At 37.4% G+C, this 21,238-nt stretch overlaps 1 protein-coding gene across 1 annotated transcript in view; it reads right to left on the bottom strand.

The window, feature by feature from the left end:
• CDKL5 (cyclin dependent kinase like 5) overlaps window positions 1-21,238 on the bottom strand; it is a 121,637-nt gene that overhangs the window by 32,156 nt on the left and 68,243 nt on the right. The window contains exons 4-9 of the mRNA XM_065741363.1: window positions 19,361-19,406; window positions 16,740-16,876; window positions 13,753-13,873; window positions 12,615-12,674; window positions 6,804-6,894; window positions 1,796-1,985 (exon numbers count right to left, since the gene is read on the bottom strand). Coding sequence (XP_065597435.1) covers window positions 1,796-1,985; window positions 6,804-6,894; window positions 12,615-12,674; window positions 13,753-13,873; window positions 16,740-16,876; window positions 19,361-19,406 — 645 coding nt within the window. The remainder of the gene's footprint in view (window positions 1-1,795; window positions 1,986-6,803; window positions 6,895-12,614; window positions 12,675-13,752; window positions 13,874-16,739; window positions 16,877-19,360; window positions 19,407-21,238) is intronic.

The following is a 21,238-nucleotide window of genomic DNA, read 5'->3' as shown; positions in this document are numbered from 1 at the left end:
TTCTGTTCCTCGATTATTTTCTTGAATCTTCAGCATACCATGGATGTTCCCTCCTCAAAAGGACTTGAACAGATACAACTAAATACTAACTAATCCTCAAAATTGATGAAAACGATGTGTACGTATATGAGTGGAGGAATAAGCAGAAAGAAAACATGAAGTATGCAAATGTGGCACCTTCACACATGTCCATGTAGAGCTGGAGTGTCTGAATTAGAATTGTTTAAACTGTGTGCTACAATATAGTAGTACTTACAGTTATGACAGAGATTCATAAAGCCTACAGATAATCACATAGATAAACATTTCCATTTCATGGGCTAGTTTTTACTGTGTGAACAGCCAGTGCCAGCTTGTAGTGATTTGCATAGCTTCTATCTGCTAAACAACTGAATATCTTCCAATATTAAGTGCTACTATTAAAAAAAATGTTATTTTAATGTGGTACTTAAATGTGGAATTTGTTTTTTTCAATTAAGTAACAAAAATCATATTCTGAATAACATTTTTTGTAGTATTTTTCATGTTTAAATCATTATTCAGACTTCAGTATTTCAAAACTGCTCTCTTTTAGAAGGCATCCTGACTTTGCAGATGGGAATAAAAAGGCAGCAGTATGTCTGAGGCCAAGTAATAAAATACTGATCCTGGATAAGAACAGAGACTCATTACACTCGGCCCTGTTCTAATCATATTAGGTCCATGCTGTCTTCTTGAATTACTTTACTGTAAAGCTACATAGCAAAGATGCTTCATTGTCATCCTAAGACATTGCATAGCATTTAGCCAAGTAAAATTACAGTGCACAACTAGAATTGTTGTAAAATAATATTGAAGAGAGAGTACTTTATTTAGCTTACAGCTTCTAGCTATAGCTAATGCTTTAGCACTGCTTTAGAGGGTATAATTTTTTAAAAATAGAAAATCCTTTACAACCCTGTTCTAAACAGGATGAAATAAATATATTACCTTGGCAAGAAATGCTTGTCTTACTGTCTTATAAAAACCTCTAATGAAGGGTGTGCAAACTTCATCAAAATATCTTAGGAACTAGCTATCCTTCTAGCTAAAATAACTAACTCAAAACCTTAAGAAAGAAAAAGAAGAGATAACCAAAATGGAATTACAAGGCAACACAAGTACAATCACTGACCAGGCATTATTAAAGATAACTGAGTTATTATTTTTGTAAATATATATATATATATATATTTCATCTGGCATTTTGCCAACTGAAGCAGCTTCTGCACACTAGCAGGCTTCTGTTAATTCATGGCATTGTCAAACTCCTGGAATGGGAACAAGCAGCTTTCTTACTTATATGGCTAGCATTAAATCTCCAGGAATTCAAATAAATAGGCTAAAGCTCCTCTATCACCACAACAGCATACAAGGCCCAGATTCTGCCATCATAGAAGGCTTAAGAGAGCAGGCACAATTCTTCCACGCCTCAAACATACAAATGTTGAACTTCACAGTGCACACTTAGCACAGTAATGTTAGGTTTGGTACCTTCACTAACATTCATGACAAGAAAAGCCAGAGATCTGTTTAAAATCAGCTTTTAACAGCAAAATGAACTTATTTATACTTCCCAGTATTTGGTATAATTAGAATTTAACTTTGAATTATGAATGCTCCATGATCTAAATATCTTATAGTTGCACAGGAATGCATGCAAGAGAAAACAGAGCACACACACTAAACGAAAAGAACCTTTACAACAACACCAGTATAAATACCATGTGTGTAAATTAATACTAATAAAAAAAAAAAGAACAAAGCTATCTCTTACCCTCAATCCATGGAAGCGTGGGTTGCTGTAGAAGAGCTTCATCTGCTCAGCTGGCAGTGGGCCTAGCACCTTCTGAATGGTAAAGAGCTGGTCAATCTCGCTCTCCCCTGGGAACAAGGGCTGTCCATCACTCAGCTCACCCAGAATACAGCCCACAGACCACATATCCACAGCCTTTCCATATGGGGCTCTGAAAAGTGAATGTACAGTGTTTTTCACTCACTGACACTGCCTTCTTACTAGGCTGTTTTAATTTATTGGCTATGTCTTCCACGGCCTGCTTCCTTATAGCTCAGAAAAATAAACCTTGACATTAAAGAAGCAATCTCAAATATCAAGTCCTCTGTTTCTGCACTGGATTGCTTGACATGTTGCTGCTTGGAAAGGCAGGACAAAAATTCTTAAGTATCCCCAAGGATAATACCTCAGTTACCTTTTCTTAAAAAAAAGAAAAAAATCCCATACATACAAGAATAACCTTTCTGACCAAGATGAGTTATGTAAGTTAAAGTAACTTCTCTTTTTCTCCAGAGGTTAATGATCGTGTTGTACTTCTGCAGTACGCTGCTTTTTCCTATTGCTTTTAGTAGACTGACAGACATACTGAATCTCACCACGGAGGGGACAGAAATATAAGCAATCTTTGTTTTACCCTTCCTACAGTGAAATTTTAAGAGAGAAAACAGAAGGCCCCTGAAGCTATTCTTAAAACTATTCATGAGTTAAGAAACACAGGTCAAGACACAATTGTAAGCATCATAAAGCGACAATTTTCTTGCTTGGGAGCAAAGCCACAGGTTGGGATTTGGAGAAAAATTCGGGCAGGTGGTCTCTGTATGGGGGCAGTGTTGTGTGGTGGGGTGGATGGCCCTCTGTATTTTAAAAGGCCACTGACAAAAGAAGCTAGGTCAGCACTGAAGTGATGGTGAGAATTCAACTGAAACAGAACTCAGTGATGTTGGTGTTACACTGGAAAAGCCTATTCCAGTTTCTCAAGACTAGAGAGTATTTAAAGGAAGAACAGGCAATAAGGATGCTACAGTTGGAAGAGATGATGGGCTTGCACATGTTTTGTAAGACATACATATACACACATATATAGGCTAGAAAATACAGAGAACAGATGTTTGTGTGAGGAGTAGATAGTGGTGAACTACTGCAATCTTCAATCTAAAGGCACGAATGCTGAAGAAACAGATCCTGAGCTTCCTCAAAGTCATTTAGGATATTAAGTGAATAATTAGGCAGCTATTTCTTTCTTCTCATGAACTACAAGTGCTTGAACTTCATAAAAAAAAACCCAAAAACATCCCTGATACATTTTAAAACAAAAAATTAAAAATTTGTTTGATAAAAGATAAATGCTTAACAATTCTGGGAAGACTTTGAGATATTAGTTATGCTTACAAAGATTTGGTAAAAAGTAGGGGAAGGACATTCCCCTCTTCCCTTAAGATGATTGTGAAATAGAGCAGAATCGCCAAGAAACAGACATCAAGTTGTGTCAGAAAAATTTGGCATTAAAAACCTACACAAGCAAAGCTGAAGTCATATTCATGAAATATACATATCCCTTCCCTTCCTCTGCAAGCTAATCAAATTTAGTCAATTACACACAGAAATTATTCCTGCTACATTTCCGCTGTTAACGAAACAGCTTTGAAAACTGAGGCCAGACAGATACCATGTCAGCCAAGCTTTTCATGTCTTCCTCTAAAGTCCTAATTACTATTATAGACGAAGTGTAAAATGCTGCAGCAGTGTAAAGATCATGACTGATGCTTTCTTTCAAATTAGTATATGTGAGTGTACACATATGATAGACATGCTCTTTGCTGTAAATTTAATAGTATTAGTTTTCTCCAAAATATAAAAAAACCCAGAGCATTGTGTTTTGTGGTTTTTTTTTTATTGGCAACTTTCACATACTATTCTGCATATAACAACACAACTACATATCAATTTGATTAAGATTAGCAAAGCTCTGGGAATACTTGTATGACTTTCTTGACAGAATAGTTATTCAGTGCCTTACCTATTCATGAAATGCCTATTCTCTGGTTCAGAGTTAATCAAGGGTTCCAGCAAAGACCTGTTTCTCAGCAGCATGAAACATTTCACTTGAAGAATGTTAACAACTCATAGCAATCCTTTTCTGATTGCTCCTGTGGCTGCCAATTCCTTACTTAAAGAATACGCATATATAAATACATATATGCTATACACACAGGAACTGTATTTTACTGGAACGCTCACATAGTTTAGAGAAACACACTGGAAAACTTGATAGTAATAGAAAGATTGCAAGTAGTACATTTCCAGGTACTTCTGTCTGTTCTTCTACACTTGTGCACCCTGTGAATTTGTTCATGCAATTCAACCTTATGAAGTTGTAAAACGCTAATTTTACAGATTAATAAAAGTGAAATTAAATTGCAACTACTGCTCCCACAGGCAATGTCACACTTACTTCTGAGTACTTTATTAAAATCATTCATAGAGCTTCCTTCAGCAAATTCTTCCTGATCAGTTACAGAAACATACAATATCCCAAGGTGGAATGTACTCACAGGGATCACTGAGTCCAACTCCTGGCTCCATATAGGACCATCCAATGTCAAACCCTATGTCTGAGAGGGTTGTCCAAATGTTTCGTGAACTCCAGCAGCTCAGAGTCGTGACCACTGCCCTGGGGAGCCTGTTCCAGGACTCAGTCACCCTCTGGTTAAGAATCTTTTTCTAATCCCCAACCTGACACAGCTCCATGCCGTTCCCTCGGGCCCTGTCGCTGTCACACAGAGCAGAGCTCAGCGCTGCCTGTGAGAGCTGCAGCCGCCATCAGGCCTCCCCTCAGCTCCTCTGCTCTGTGCCCAGCAAGCACAGGGGCCTTCATAGCACCTCACACATCTTGTCCTCTAGTCACTCCAGTATCCTAGTAGCCCTCCTTTGGACACTCTCTAATGGCTTTATGTCCTTATATTGTGGTGCCCAAAACTGCACCCAGTGCTGAAGATGAGGCTGTACAGCACAGAGCAGAGGAGGACAACCCCCTCACCCAGCTGGCAGTGCTGGGCCTGGTGCATCCTAGGGTACAGTTTGCCCTCTTGGCTGCCAGGGCATGCTGCTGGCTCATGTTTAACTTGTTATTAGCCAGAACCCCCAGATCCATTTCCTCAGGGATGCTCTCCAGACTCTTGTCCTTCAGTCTGTACATCTATTCAGTTACCCAAACCCAGGTGCAGAATCCGGCACTTGCTCTTGTTAAAATTCATGCAGCTGGTGATTGCCCAGCCTTCTAGTCTTAGAAGATCTCTCTGCAAGACTGCCCCACCCTGCAGGGAATCAACAACACTACCTAATTTAATATTAGTTACAAAGTGAGTATACATTCAAGTTTTATATCCAAATAATTTATAGAAACATTAAGGAGAACTAGCTCTAAATTGGAGCCCCGGGGAATCTCTCTAGTGACTGCTTGCCAACCTGGTGCAACCAACTCCATTTACTATAATCTTTTGAGCTCAATCTATCAACCAATTGTTTATTCTTTGTATTATGTTTCTGTGTAGCTTTATGCTAGAGATTTTGTTCAAAAAGATGTTGTGAGAAACAGTATTGGAAGCTTTGCTTAAATTCAGAAAGATTACATCAATTGGTTTCCCTTGGTCAACTAGGTGGATTACTTTGTCATAAAAGAAAATCACATTAAACAGGAATTTCATCTTGTGAACCTGTGTTGGCTGCTACCCATGACCATATTGTCTTTCAAGAGCTTTTTGAAAACTCCAGAATAATCTCCATAATTTTACCAGGCACTGAAATAAGACTGACAGGCCTGCAATTACCAGGGTCTTCTTTTTCTTCCCTTCTTGAAAACTGGGACATTTGCCAGCTTCCAGCCAACCTGGACCTCTCCAGATTCCCAAGACCACTGAAAAATAATTGAGAGAGGTCTTGCAATGACAACAACCAGCTCTTTCATTACCTTGGGATGAATCCCACTGAGTCCCATACACAGCTAAAGCAATGAAGCCCACGCAAGCTTGGGGCTTGCTGGGAGTTTATCATTCCCACAAAGTCCTCCAACTCAGGGCTCCGGAGATTCCCAGAGCCCATTACTGATGTTAAAGGCAGAACTGAAGACGGCATTAAATGTTTCTGCTTTATCTACATCCCTATCAGTGAAGTAACCATCATCATCAAAGAAAGGAACAAGGCCATCTCTGGTCTTCCTTTTGCTTTTAACATTTCAAAAAGCCCTTTTTATCATTCCCTATAGTTCTGGACAACATCATCAACTCCAATTGAGCTTTAGCTGCATGAATTATCTCCCTACAGTGGAAACAGCATGTCTGTAGTCCATCCATGTTGTCTGACCTCATTTCTAGAGACCATGCACTTATTTTTTCTGTCTAAGCTCTAGAAGAAAACCCTTGTTCAGCCAAGTCAGCCTTTCATTCCACTTGCTTGACTTCTGATGCTTTTGAATTGCCCACTCCTATGCTTTCAGATGTAGTACTTCAAAAATGATAAAAAGCTAGTACCCCTCTTCTATACCATTTCAACAGTGGTGGAGAAAGGTAACTGAGAATGAAAATAAAGTCATAGTTCTGACCCAAAAGATGAAAAGAACTAGGAATGTAGCACGATGAAGATTGCACTGCAATATTCAACATTTGGCTGATGAAACGAAGACTTCAGACAGGACAGCCACAGAAACTTCTTTTGAAGGGCATGTTAAGAAGTGCATCTCAAGTACATTTGCAGTAATTCAGTTTTATTCTTTAGTCAGTCAAATACTGTTCTGCTCAAGACAGATGAATATATATCGATTTATGCTGGCTTAATAGGAAAGAATAAGCAAGTATAAATGAAAATCTGGAATTCTCTTGAAATCTTCCCTCTAAACCAACTACAGTTCTCCATTGACAAATATTACAAAAGGTGCTTGAGAAAATGCAAATAATCAGTCAAGATTTATCAAGGCCATTTTACAAACTGTACTTACCCAAGCAAGAGTTCAGGGGAGCGGTACCACCTGGTAGCCACATATTCTGTATAGTTAGCATTGCTTCCTTCAGAAAGATTACGGGCAAAGCCTGTCAAAGAAACAGCGTGTAAGATTATATTCTGTTTTAAACAAAATGTGCACATCATCACTGATTTTGGAGGTAAGAGATCGTACCTATTCAAACAGAAGTAAATTTTTTACAAACCCCAGAATGTCTACAAGGACTGTTCACCTACTGAAAAACAACCTTTCATGGATACAGCAGTCAAAGTCAGAATATCTGCTTTAACACCTACTTTACTTGTGTATCGTTCTCAGAAATCTTTGGTGTTTTACCATTAAGCTTGGTACCTCACCACAATAGAACAGATTGATGAAGTTATTTGACAGTATGCTATACAAACTATTGAACGTCAGCCACTAAATTTCCCTATGAAAAGCTACTTGCAGAAGAAGATTGATAACAATAGAAACTTATCATATGCATGGAAGGTAGACACTAGTCACTGATCTTAACTACTACAGTCTCACTGAATTCCACTTTTTTTCATCTGGTTAAGATAAGTACAGTTCTTGTGTGAGGACATTTCCTCCCTGACCCAACAAGGAATGGGGTCATCTCTGTAAACCTACAAAAGGCAGGACTCCACCAAAGATCAGCAAAACTATTTTATATCTTCATTTGTGGATGTAGTCTACCTAGACTTTATTAAAGCCTTTGACACTGCCTCCCACAGCACTGTCCTAGAGAAGCTGGTCACAAGTTGTGTTCTCCAGTGGTCAGTACTGTGGCCAGTCCTGTTTAATCTTTATTGATTATCTAGACAAGTGGATTGAGTGCATCCCCAGTAAGCTTGAAGATGATACCGAGTTGGGAGGAAGTGTCAATCTGCTAGAAGGTGGGAAGGCTTTAAACAGGGAACTGGATAGGTTGGACTGACTGGCTGGAGCTAGTGGTGTGAGGTTCAACAAGACCAAGTATTAGGCCCTGCACTTAAGTCACAACAATCCTATGCAAGCTACAGGCTTGGTGCAGAGTGGCTGGAAAGCTGTGGGGAAGAAAAGATTCTGAAGGTATTAGTTGACAGCTGCCTGAACGTGAGACAGCAGTGCACCCAGATGACCAAGAAGGTCAATGGCATCCTGGCTCATATGGGGAACAGTGTAGTCAGCAGGACTAGGGAAGTGATCACCTCCCCGTATTCAATCCTGGTGAGACAGCATCTTGAGTATGGTGTTCAGTTTTGGGCCCCTTACTACAAGACTTTAAGGCATAGAAGTATCTCCAATGAGGGGCAACAAAGCTGGTAAAGGGTCTGGAGCACGTCTTACAAGGAGCACGCGTGGGAACTGGGATTATTTAGCCTGGAGAACAGGAGGTTCAGGGGAGACTTTATAGCTCTCTACAACTGCCTGAAAGGTCAGTCTCCCCTCCCAGGTAACAAGGGACAGGACAAGAGTTAACTGCCTCAAATTGAGCCTCATATTCAGGTTGGATATTAAGAGAAAATTATTTTCAGAAAGAGTGGTGAGGCACTGGAACAGGTTACCCAGGGAAGTGGTACAGTCACCATCCCTGGAGATGTTCAAGGAACGTGTAGATGTGTACACTTAGGGATGGTTAAGCGGGCATGGTGGTGATGGGAAGATAGATGGACTACAAGACCTTAGAGGTCTTTTCCAACCTTAATGATTTTATGATTTAAGTCAACCCACAAGTGTCAGCTTCCCACCTGCTTTAGGACCATATTTGTAACAAGCTCCCAGTAAATTAGGATCAGAAAACAAGTCCAAATTCCTCCTGCACAGAACGTTGTTAAGAATCAAAAAACTGACTACTTATTTGCAGATATACCAAAACTTCTGTCTTAAAGAAGAAAAATTAATAAGATCAGCAGAGAGAAGAATGCATGTACAAGAAAATGCAGAAGAGAAGTAGGTACACACTGTATTTTGTTTTCATTCCTCATTTATCAAAAGTTAATTGAACACCAAAGTAATGACATTACTAGATTCTTCATGCAGTACTCTAGAGCAACTGCTGGCACTGTTTTCAGTAAAGTATCAAGCACCTAACTGTATCAGATAAGTAGAGACTGAGGTCCAACAGCTCTCAGCAGCACGACTGCTGTAAACCTAGAGCTCAAATTGAGATAAATGTATGGGACTGAAATGCAGAAGAAACGTTTTCAAAATGCTTCTTTATTGGAATGTGGTACTAAAAATCAGTAGAAAATTTGCTTCAGTGAAATCACCAGGAATCTCTCAATTGTTGCATGAGCAATGAAGAAAGAATGAGAAGCCCAACACCTTTCAGAGGTAGAAGGGATAACTTAATTTCCAAAACAAGTGCTACTTAAATGCAATATTATTTTTTCTTTATTCTTGAGTTCTTATGCAGAAGCTGCCAAAAATGATTTTCCCACACAGTTATGCTTGTAAAGCTGTCATTTACTTTTTGATTTATTTTTAGTATTCTGAAAGTGGCACTTGGCAGCATTAGTATGAGATATCCCAGGGCTCTGTGGTTACGCTAATTTACACCAACTTGCAGTAAATGTTTGGGTGCAGAGACTGTTTTCTCAAACCACCAGTCTAATAATAAAGTTGTTACTGATACAGGTAACAGCTGTTAACTTATTGTAAGAGACCTCTCCCTTTTACAAGTTAGTAAACGGAAAGGCATGTTCAATAAGGAAAAGATATTTCAAAGTTATCCCAAAACAAGAATAATTTTCATCTGTTCCCCTGGTTTTGCTAAAAATTACAGATCCCACTGAAAAAATTGAAATATTTTTTATTTACATAATGTGAACATTGGGATTGGATAAATTTCTAAACATTACTATATTTAGAACCTGTTTCTGTTTCAAATTATATGATCTACCTCATTAATCTTGTCAGTGAAAAATCTTTTGTTCATGATTTTAAACATGAAAAGAAAACCAAAAGCCATCCTGAAGAAATTGGACAGCCAGAACAAACCCATCCTGAACCCCATCCTGAAAAAGAGGAGAAAGACAGAAAGATACAAGTGCCACATGATACAAATGATCATATCAGAGCAGCCCATATGCTAATGTACAGCACAAGCCTGCCAGCCCAGGTACACCAGAGGAATCAAGACAAGGATGGGGCCTTGCTGCAGGCCACTGTATTGAAACTTGGTCACAGTCAGCAACTGCTGTGTCTAGGGAATCAACAGCAGCTAATGTAATCTGAGGGGAAAAAAAAAAAGGATAAGCAGGCGTCAACTTTGACAGGTTAGGTGCGGAATGGAGCTGTTATGTCAAGACATAAAAGGAAAAACCACGGGCTTCAGGGGCACCTACATATTGTCATGTGATGTAGAAAACCATTTTACAGATACACTACTGCTCTGACTCTGTTATCATGTTGAGAGATGATGGGTGGAATTGGTAATTCAAGGAAGTATAATGCTAATTTTCTGCTAATTTTGTGGCATAGCTAGCTTACTGATCCAGACCCCAATTGTGCTGAGGTAACTGGAACAATTTTTGACACAAAAATAAGAGAAGGTAACCAGGGAGAAAACTCAACCAAACTAATCAGTGAGAAGGAATAGAGCAGAACATGAAGATGGAAAGTGATTTGAGTGACAGCAACTATGAAAGCAACAAACAAGCAAAACAAGAGATTTCATGAAAGGACTTTGAACAACTCAGAAAGAGAGGATAGATGCCAAGGTTGAAGATGCGAGGGGAAAAAGAAGTTCCTAAGATTGTCTGTTACTCACAGAGAAATAAGACAAACTTAATTAGACAAAGTAAAGCATTCTAATATTAATAGAACAGTGAAGTTAAAAAGGATCTTCAAATATCATTTAGTCCAACTGTCTGATGAGATGCAAGGTCTTAAACAGGTAACTAAGAACACTAAGCAAATGCATGTCAAGAATGACACTGACAAAGTTAATCATTTCTCTGAGTGGGTGGAAGAACTGGAGAATTTCTTGAGGTCTTTTCCAGTCACATTTCATGATTTTTATGCCAATGCATCATATAAGGAAATTTTTAAAACAAGTAATTTTAAAGCCCTGGTTTTGAAAAAGCGAGCATACTAGTCAGAAAGCCTAACAATTTGCAACAGTTCAGATGCATCTGTTGTAATTGGCCTTTTGTGCTGTTCTCTTTTCCCATTTCTATTGGTAGAAATCACACCCACACAACATGTGTCCAGGCAAGCACCACACAATCTCATTTTTTCTAGTACGATATGTTCAGAACATAGCACAAGGATTATTAAGAACTATCTTGTTAAAAACTTATGAAATTCTTCTGTTCTATCTACTGTCGAGAAATTCACTATCCCAAACATGACTATATGACTTGTTTGGCTTTCAACTTTCCCTTAGAATTCCAGCAGAAAGGCTGCTGACAGGAGTCCAGGTATACAAAGGGTTGCTGGCAAATGCCAACTCTGCTGGTGAGCCTTACCCTCAGGAGGACAAAGATGGAGGGAGGAAGGGAGCATGCCAATAGGGTGTCCCTGCTCATGGCACTGTTAGTCTTGATCGAAGCACATGATGGTCACGGGCAGGCACTGTTTGCTGACTGTTTGCTAAGCTCTGTGAGAGGCAGAGGGGCCTAAAGCACATGATGCCAACCAGAGCCTGAGGCTATGGGGAACGCTGGGAGGACAGAGTTGGCAGGGGAGGGCAGCCACAGCAGGGCTAGCTGTAGGCTCCTGGCTGGAGACAGGGCCAAGGAGCCACAGGCTTTGGGCACCGGCACCATCACATGCTGTCAGATCTTTGCACTTCCTGGGGCTGCAAAATAAACAGCCCTCAATTGAAAGAACTCACATGGACTGGATGTTCTAAGGCTTTTCCTGGAATGCTTGCTGATTCTGAATGTTTAAACAAAAATGCCTTTAGGATTGAAAGAAATAAGCAGCACTGTAAGATACAAATGCTTGTTCCGCTTTCCCAAAAACCTACTGCAATTTATTTACTTATTTTTTGAATGGTTCCTCTTTTCATTGCACAAATTACAGGGGTATGAAATGACAGCTTTCAAAGTGCCCTTGGGCAGTCATGTGGACTTGGATTTTATTTTACCAAGCCAAACTGTAAGTTTTTTAGAGTATTATATTCTGCGTTTACGTAGTATTTAGAAGAAAAATAGAGATTGTTGGAACAGTGTATATGCCACCCTGCTGTCTCCTGGGGATTACTCACATAGGCAATTTTGTCTTATTCTTGGGTGCTGCTTGTTCAATGCCTTAAAGATGAGATTAAACACTTACTGATAAGTCAGGAAATATCAAAATTAACAGCATGTGTACAACTCTGACTCTACACTTCCAGCCATTCAGTCATTAATCATATGTTGACACAATCGTCTTTGTTTAAGACAACAGATGATGATCTGTAACTGTACACCTAACAGTGTAAGAAGTATATTGACATATAAGTGTTAAGTGCCTTTATGAAATGAGAATCATCTTCTCTTAAATATGTAAGCTAGTTAAATCTACAACTCTGCCAGACTTCTGATCAGTTCATCTGTGCTGTTCTCATGTGAGTGCCAGTAACAGTGCTAGTAAATCCTTGTTCAACACAAGACGAGACAACAAGTGCAGCATTTCTCTTGACTTGGTAAGATGGTATTTCACAAAGTATATAAATTAAGAGCCTAGATATTTCAAATTAAAGTAATACCCATAAACCTGAATAAGTCATCAATTCTGTCCATGAGAAAAGGTTTTCAACAGTAAGCAGTGAGGTGAAATTCCATTCCAAGAGATTTTCTTTAAAAAGGTAATTAGTCTATCTACTGAACTTACCAAAGTCACACAATTTCAGAACATCATTGTGGCTTATTAAAAGATTCTCTGGTTTGATATCTAAAGTATCAAGTAACAAAGAAAGAAAAAAAAAGATAGCTGTTAACTTCTCTTTTTAATCTTGAGCATTGTCAACAACATATTTAGATATATTCATACAACCATAAACAAAGCATTACAAGACCAGTTGCTCAAAAGGCTTCCAGCAGTTCTATTTGTGGATATGCTAAATTTATTTTCTGCCACATGAAGTCTTTTGAAGTGTTTCCCTATAAAACAGAGGAAGATAATAGGTGCTTACAGACATTCTGAGAGAGTAAAGAATATGCAGAATAGTGCATACTGCATGATAATACAATAACCTGTCATTTAATCACCCAGTTAACCAGCAAAATGTGTTGTGCTTTTCTGTCATTGCTATAAAAAGTGTGTTTTCTAGTTCTAAGCCTGTTTCTTATTCCTATATGGATATTGTGGTATCTGTGTATGGAATACTTTTTCAAACTGCTTTACAAAATACATCAAACCCATGCCTGTATTTTTATCAGTCTCTATTATAAGTGGCATATTATATGAGAATTCTAATTTATTGGAAGCATTAGAAATGTTACTCCTGCAAAGCCATAAAGCAAAATACAATTTTATTAAGTAAGGGTGATATACATAAAACCAGATTAAAAAAACAAAGCAAGTACTGTAATTGCTTAAAATTTAAAGGGAGCTAAACTCATGGAAATATATGACTTAAGCAGAAGAAAAACACAGAGAACCAAGCTTTGAGTTCTCTGTGAGTTATTTTTCTAACTAATATTTTGTTATCAGATGCAGAAGTGAAATAACTGAATTCCCAGAAATGTTTAAAAATTCCTTTTCCTTTGGCAACATTTGTACTGCAGTTTTACTTCACCGTGCATTTAATGCAATCTCTACTTGTATGCCAATGACAGTGGACAGCAAGCTTTATATGGAGATGAACCTAGTTTAATACTCAGCCAAATTTATTGATTGTTTCGCTGTTGACAAAGAGTAATAGCTTATATTTATGTTAAATGCAAATTCCGTCAAGCTGTAATGTCTTTCCCTGTAGAAAGTGAACTGCTTCCGGGGCTTATTTCCATGTGCAGAACTATGCACTCACCTCTGTGAACGATATCATTCTTATGACACCAATGAATTGCTTTAATTAGCTGGTAGATATAACTCTTCACTTTTTCTGGTGGAACTCCATTTGGCATTTCTTCTAGCAATTCAAGCATATTCTAAATGTTTAAGAGACATTATTTAAAAGAGTTATATTTTAGTAGCTTGAACATAACTCATTTTCAGCCTTCTGAAGCAATGGAGTTACACCACTGAGTCTGGCTAGGAAAAAAAATGTAGTTTAGCATTTACCATAAACATAGTATTAGCTAATTTCATTCTAGAAAAGGCATTTTTGAACTGACAATTAAAGATGAACTGAAATTATATCACAGTTCCTTAAAAAGTTGTCATCAAAACACTTAAAAAATTCTGAACAGACATTGACAAACAAAAAGTTGCCCAAAAAAATACCAGTTTAGTAGGGTTGTGTGAAAAATTAATGAAGTACAGTATCTTTTCAAATATCCTACTACACTTTAACATACTGCTTTCTTAATTATGCTAGTTCTATGTCTTCTGCATACCAGGCTGTGATTAATCACAAACTATGTCAAGGTATGAATGCGTATACCTAAAGCAACTTATTCCTGCTAATGACAATGAGGTAACAGATGTAAAAATGCCTCACAGAGACATAAACAGTCATCTACAGAATACCCTACAGACGCACATTTGCTGTATAAACCTTATTTATCTTAGTTACATTAGTGCTATGTCCACATTAACTTATCATGGGTACACTTAGCTAAAAATTAAATGGATTATTTTAGCTGGTGATAAACAGTTAAAACTGGTTAATTTCCTCTTTGATAAAGGACTTTAGGTTTTCATTATGTTAACTGAATGAATAATGGGCAGCAGCAGCCAACCTGAAGAAAAAAAGAATCTTATTTACTGAATACTGAAATGGAAATTAGTATTTTGGCTATATCATCTTACACCACTCACTTTATTAAGAATTTAAGCATTTGAACAGATTTTTCATTTAAAATAAATTCTTACTTGAAAAATATTTTCTTTAGCTGTATATCAACATTTGAGATTTCTCTTGGAAGATACTGTAATGAACACAAACACAAGACAAAACAACTGGAGACTTTAAAAATATTTGAAAATGTTTCCGAGTTTTGAAATGTAAAAATAAATACTGGAACTTATGTGCCTGCAAGCAAGTTTCCTTAGAAATGCACTTCAGATCTCGGAAAAGGAATTTTCTGTTAAGGAACTGTGTTGATTTTAGTTAAGACTTTTGTCCACACAGTGGCCTGCAGTTCTGGATAAATTGAGAAGTTAGTGTTATAAATATGAAGGAAAACAGTAGCATTAACACAGTGAGACCCTATATGAAAATATTAACTAAGGGTAATAGATAAAGATTAGACTCAATGTGAATTTCAGTAATCTGGAATGGAGCATTGCAGGGCTAAGATTCCATAAAGAATACATTGTTCATCATCAATTACAATAAAAATTAGCCTACTGCACCGTATTTTATTTAAATCTTCTACTCTTCCTCATTTGAAAATATAGAAATCGTCCTGGTCTTTAGATTTGACCAACATACATCGAGGACAGCCTGTGGAAATTATCTGACAGACCTGAAAACAGAACACTCACGAACAGCAAAGTTTAAATGAAAGATCACCTTTATAATGTAGAAATGGCAGTATAACAGAAATGACCTTTAACATTATATTCCTTTGCTCTAATTTAATAATATAAGATACTGCAGCAGTGGTATATTTACCAGTATTAATATTTTTTGAAATATGCTCTTATTATGCATTTTGATGTCTATTATTGTTGCTCCTTCAATCCATTACTATAATTCAACAACAGCACTAAATTAAATATATGTCCTAGTTTGTGAGTGATCAAACACTTGTCCTGTAAATGGATCACAAGGAATACAAATGAAACAAGTCATGCTTTGGATGTGACAGCCAAATAGGGTCTACCACGTCAGGAGTTGCTAATCTGGTGGAACACGAAATTGACTACTGCCAAACTGTGGCCTAAAACAGGTCAGTGAAGTTATGCCACACAATACATTGTAATGCAGTTAGGGGAAAGAACCTTCTATACAAGACTGAAATGAACTGACTGAAAAGGAATAACATTCATCTGTAGTACAAAATCACACTGGCAGGATATTAAATGAAAATTTGGATCAAGGGAACAACGCCTCCTGAAAACTACATAAATACACATATTTGAGGCCATGTTTACTTTTACTTTCTGTATCTGAATACGCCATCAAATTATTTCCTTGATAGTCAGGATACAAGGGTAAGGTTTACCATCATCACAAGGATTGCAAAACTATTGTAAGGCTAATCTGTTCTAGGTTGTTTCTCCCTAGAAACAGGCCAGGAAGCTTGGCAATAGTAGGCCAATCCAAGAACGTTCTGGGATGACCTCAAATGAGGTCAGGATTGGAAACAATTACAGTGATCCTTGCCAAATCCCTCTAAGCAACTATTGATAGTGGACTTGTTACAGAAATATACAAACAGAAATTCTATTTTTAACAAGCAGAGACTGAGAAAGTTGCCACAGATTCGAAGCTCAAAAATCTATGATCTTGTTTTGAAAGATGATGTTTGAATTCATTACACAACACAACACATGACAGTGAATCAACTTTACAGTTCAGATGAAGTATTTGGATGGAGCACTTTCATCACATGAAGAACTAAAACAGAGTGTCCCAGCGTATGTTATTTGAACATATTTCTGCTCATACATGGAATAACCTTTTTTTTTAAGACCAACAAATGCTGTAAAAACAATAATAAAGTTACCAGTCCTGTTTTCTCATTGTAAATGCCTAATTACAACAATTCAGACTGCATTATAGTTTTTCTGCTGTTCCTCTCTATAGATGAAAATAGTCTCATATTTAAAACTATAGTCATTTTACAGACTTTTCCATTAAGCTGATGTTCTAACTGTGGTAAAGACAGTACAAACTCAACTTACTTTTTCCACATATTCAAAAACTAAATATAATTTTCCTCTTCTTCTGAAGGCTTCCTTCAGCTCCACTATGTTCTCCTGTTTTAAAGTCCGAAGCATTTTAAGCTCTCGTAATGTGGTTTCTTTGACTTCTTCATTTTCTAGAGTGCAAAAATAAAGAAAATAAAATTCATTAAAACAAATGAGTAATACAGTGTTAGGGATATTTATTTTAAACCACTGATTAAAATCTCTTTATCTGGGTACTATGGGGAAAAAGACATTTTTTATGCTGCCTGGATGTTTCTGCTCCGGAAAGGAAGTAGCTGAAGACTGTCCAGCCATTATGTAACCTTCATAGCCACCATGGTTTTCAGTGGAAGAAAAAACTGCTTTACAAGAAGCAATAATTTGCATTTATCTTTTTCATTGCAAAGCACACAACATACCTTCAAAAACATACATATATGTGTACAGACTTATCTTCCACCTCATGTATACCTATGCATGAAGCCCTGGCAAATTATGCTCTCAGCAGAGACACTGCAATGCTCATTTTTGAACAGCCTTAACTAGATCTGTTTGATTCCAAAGCAATTTTTATTCTCTAAAATCTATGAGAAATTAAGACAGAAGAATTATTTTAAATTTCCATACTAGGCTTTTAATACAAATTCAGCAATGCAGACTACTGTAGTAGCCAAAGAGGGAAGGCAGTAGAGAAAACAGATGCAATGGATCTATGAATCTTTGATTCTGAGTCAAGAAACTGAACTGTTATTCTGATAATTTAGTTGTTTTAAAGTGTTTTACCAAAACTTTGCAGAGTGCTTATCATGTTTATCATTAGCAGCCCTGAACTGGCTGGGGCTCAGAGGATAGTATCAACAAAATGTGAAGTAAAATGAAGTCTTTGTATTATGTGAAGTAAAATGAAGTATTTGAAGCTTTTGTTCTTAACTTAGTCAAATGAAATCCATTAACTCAGTGAAATTGCCCATGCACACTTTGAAGCTGGGTTCTTAATCTCCTAGTGCTGTTATCCACAACAGAAGAATATTAAATGGGATGTGAATTCAAAATTAAATCCCACTCGCATGTCACATACTCTAGAGACATAGGAATAAGACACAAGGAAGAGAAATTGCTTTTCCAAGAAAGCAAAAGGCAAAAACGATTTTGCTGTGGAGAGAGAATAACACAGGTCATGTCAGTGGAAGACAGAAAAAAACCTGAATTGCAGCAAGAGAGAGAAGGAAATAAAATACTATCACTACAAATGTTTTTAGTAAAACTATGTAATTTAGGGTAATCTAAATCATTTTATTTTAAAACTGAGTGCTCAGTGCTGGCTTGCATCGGTCTGATTACATTATTTCTTCTGAAACCAGACACTTTCTAGAGCATTTAGCGTGCGTATGTCAAACAGGAATAATTCAGTGAAACAAAAATGGCAATAGAAATAATTACTGTATATTCAGATTTGTAATGAACTACCACATTAGCAAGACAGATGTAAAATAGGCTGAATCAAATCCATCAAAGGAAGTTCTGTCACATTTCCAGAAACTTGTAAACTGCTAGAACTCTGAATAGCAGTCATCAATCATGTACACTGATGTAAAGTGAAAGCTAATGGCACTGTTGCATTTTTTGTTTTCATTTGTATATTGTCTAAGATAATAATCCTGTTTGGGGCTTAAAAAAATAACTGCAATGAAAACTTTCATTGTGTGAAAACAGAGAAATTTGAATTCGTTGTGTCTAACTCTGAAAATTACATTATAATTTTGTAACCAACAACAGCTCCAGGACCTTCCACAATTCTATAATAATACAAAAAGATGTGTAGTTTGCTAAAATAAAGTTGCTGCTATTCCTTTAAACCTTTAAACCACATAATTAGACGGTTGAGCTTTCTATTACAGCTTCAGTACATGGCAGATAACCACTGCATCATCACTTCAGACCTGGATTACTCTTCATATTACTTCATACTTGGCCTCTCCTTCTGTTTGTCTCCCATGTGTCTTCAAGGGATTCCAACTAATTGTTGATGTGTGCAAGGCAGACAGTATACAGAGGCTGCTGTGAAAGTGGACAAGAAGCAAGTTCCCTCGTGGAAAGTGAAGCATGCTGAAGGGAGAGCAGTACTGCTGTCTCCTCACTCAGCTTCCATGGGTCCCCAACAGCTCCTCAACTCCTCCTTGCCCCACAGAGCTTCTAATTGACCTCTCTTCTGTCTCCTTCATTTACCCGTTCAAGACCACCGACATTTAAGATCCCTTCCCCTTTCTTGGGTGAGGGGTGATAAAGCTCAAAAACTCTATAAACTAGTGCTACAAGAGAAGTTTTTCTGTCCTCTGATCACATCTAGTCTCCAAGGGATAAGTTATTACCATGCGTGGCACCACAATTGAAGCAGTATTAAAAAGGAGGCATCAAGAAGGAAAGGTAGGTCTCAAGTTTGAATGTATAATGCAGTTCCTAGAAGCAAATAAGTCGAAGTGCCTTGAACATCTACAGATCTAATAAATCATAAACATTTTAAAATCATGTATTGATACAAGAAACTTCTTATTTTAACTGGAAAGATATAAGCAGAGTAGTTATTGACATGAAAGGCTGCGAACAGAAAAGGTTACCTTCACTGTCTTTGAATTTCTTGATAGCCACAATTTCATGTGTCTCCTGTAAAACGAAAGTGAAGAAAGCAAAATTAGCAAGATCTGTTTTGTCTTTTTTCCTGCTAGTTTCCCTCTGCTCCCCAAGTGTGAGGGAAAAAAGAAAACAGAAAAAAAAAAAAAGAGAAAAAAAACATCTCGGGAAATTTGACAACAGAAACCGTTGTTATTTTGGTAAATATCTCAGTGATCAAGCCAATTGCAGTGCAAAATCCCATGTAGCAGACATGCTACAATTAGGAATTGCAGTATGAAAAAGAAAGAAGTTAAATGACAGAAATTCATCTTTAAATACCTTGTACTAGGTATGAATTACATTCTCAAGAGGTGTTACTTTGACTTTTGTCACTAAGTTATTCTGAAAAATGAACAATTTTTATCTGTTCAATGTATGAGTGTGAACTGAAATAAGTGCATCTATCACTTGGACAAAATGATTATGCCTGTTCTTATGATCAGGCAGGACCTGAATTCTCGTAACAAGATAGAGAGGCCTTAAGGTTGCAGAGTATGGGGATGTGAAAAGATAGGTGGTAGACTGCTTCGGTTATTTGATAAATCAGATCTACATTACACATCTTTTCAAACTTATAGCGGTATCCCATTATTAACAGCACACAGAGGCTGTTAAAAACTGAACTGAAAAACAGAACTGAAAAACAGCAGTGAAAGTTAAGCCCCCTTGGAATGTCTAAATGACACACATACTGAACAGCATAAACATCTACTTCATTCTTAATTTCAAATTGTCGCAAAATATGAACCTGTAAAACATCAGATCCCACTTAAAATAACACATGGAAAAACTGCTGTTGTTATGGAAAAGGGCATCTAGATGAAAATCAATACTAATCCAAATTTAAACACGTTGGAAAAAAAATACGGGATCTACTGCTCTCTTAGTCACAGATGAAAAGTAAGTACACTGACAAGAGCTGATCAATTTCCAGAGCTCTTCTGTTTTGCACCCAGAGATCTCTCTCCTGGGTTTCAACACACCATTGTACTGCCTGCAATTTCCTGCCACCAGAAACAATCTACAAGAGCTCCCTGATTCAAAAGCACTTTGCTTTATTTTATTTACAGGATACACATCCCCTATTTTCCCATGGTGTCTACAAAATACAGATGACAAGACAGTGCTTTTCCACAACAGTAAAGTGATACATCTTTACTGACTTCTGGAAAATTCTTGATGTTAACAGTGGGAGTATTCAAGCTGAAAGATGCTGCTCAACATAACTGGATATGAGAATCACAACCAGGCTTCTCTGGAAAAAGAAACTTCCTACCTAACATGGTATTCTTGAAAATATATGACAGAAAAAATCTCTTAACAAGAAAAGCGTTTGTGTCTAAGTTATCTCAATGATTTTTGTGACTGATTTTTTTTCTTTTGCATATCAAGGAAAATTCTGACACGATGTATAGTTACACAAAAAGATCACTGACAAACAGATAAGGTCACATCCTTCAGAAAGTGACACCATTCAGCTACAATTCTATAGGCTCACCCTATACTCCTGTAAGAATTTATTCCTTTTCCAAGCAACAGAAAGACTAGAAGCATTAATAAAAATCAATGAATGCGAGTAGAGACAGTGGTAATACTGACTGCATGCCCTGGAGTAGCAGTACATTACTATCATTCCTCAGGCAGTGCCATTGGTGCATTGCATCGGGGGTTTATGGTGATAAATGGTGATAAATCAAATAGCAAATGGTGATATGGCACTTCTGTGATTGACTTATGCAGAGTCCTGCACCTAGGGAGGAATGACCGCATACATCAGTAAAGGTTAGGGGCTGACCTGCTGGAGAGGAGGTCTGTGGAGAAAG

This window comes from Cyrtonyx montezumae, unplaced genomic scaffold (assembly GCF_038088225.1).
Source record: "Cyrtonyx montezumae isolate F1298 unplaced genomic scaffold, pur_monq_1.0 scaffold_3, whole genome shotgun sequence".
NCBI lineage: Eukaryota > Metazoa > Chordata > Aves > Galliformes > Odontophoridae > Cyrtonyx > Cyrtonyx montezumae.
The sequence above is the reverse complement of the archived record's forward strand: the minus strand, read 5'-3'. Positions and strand labels throughout refer to the sequence as shown.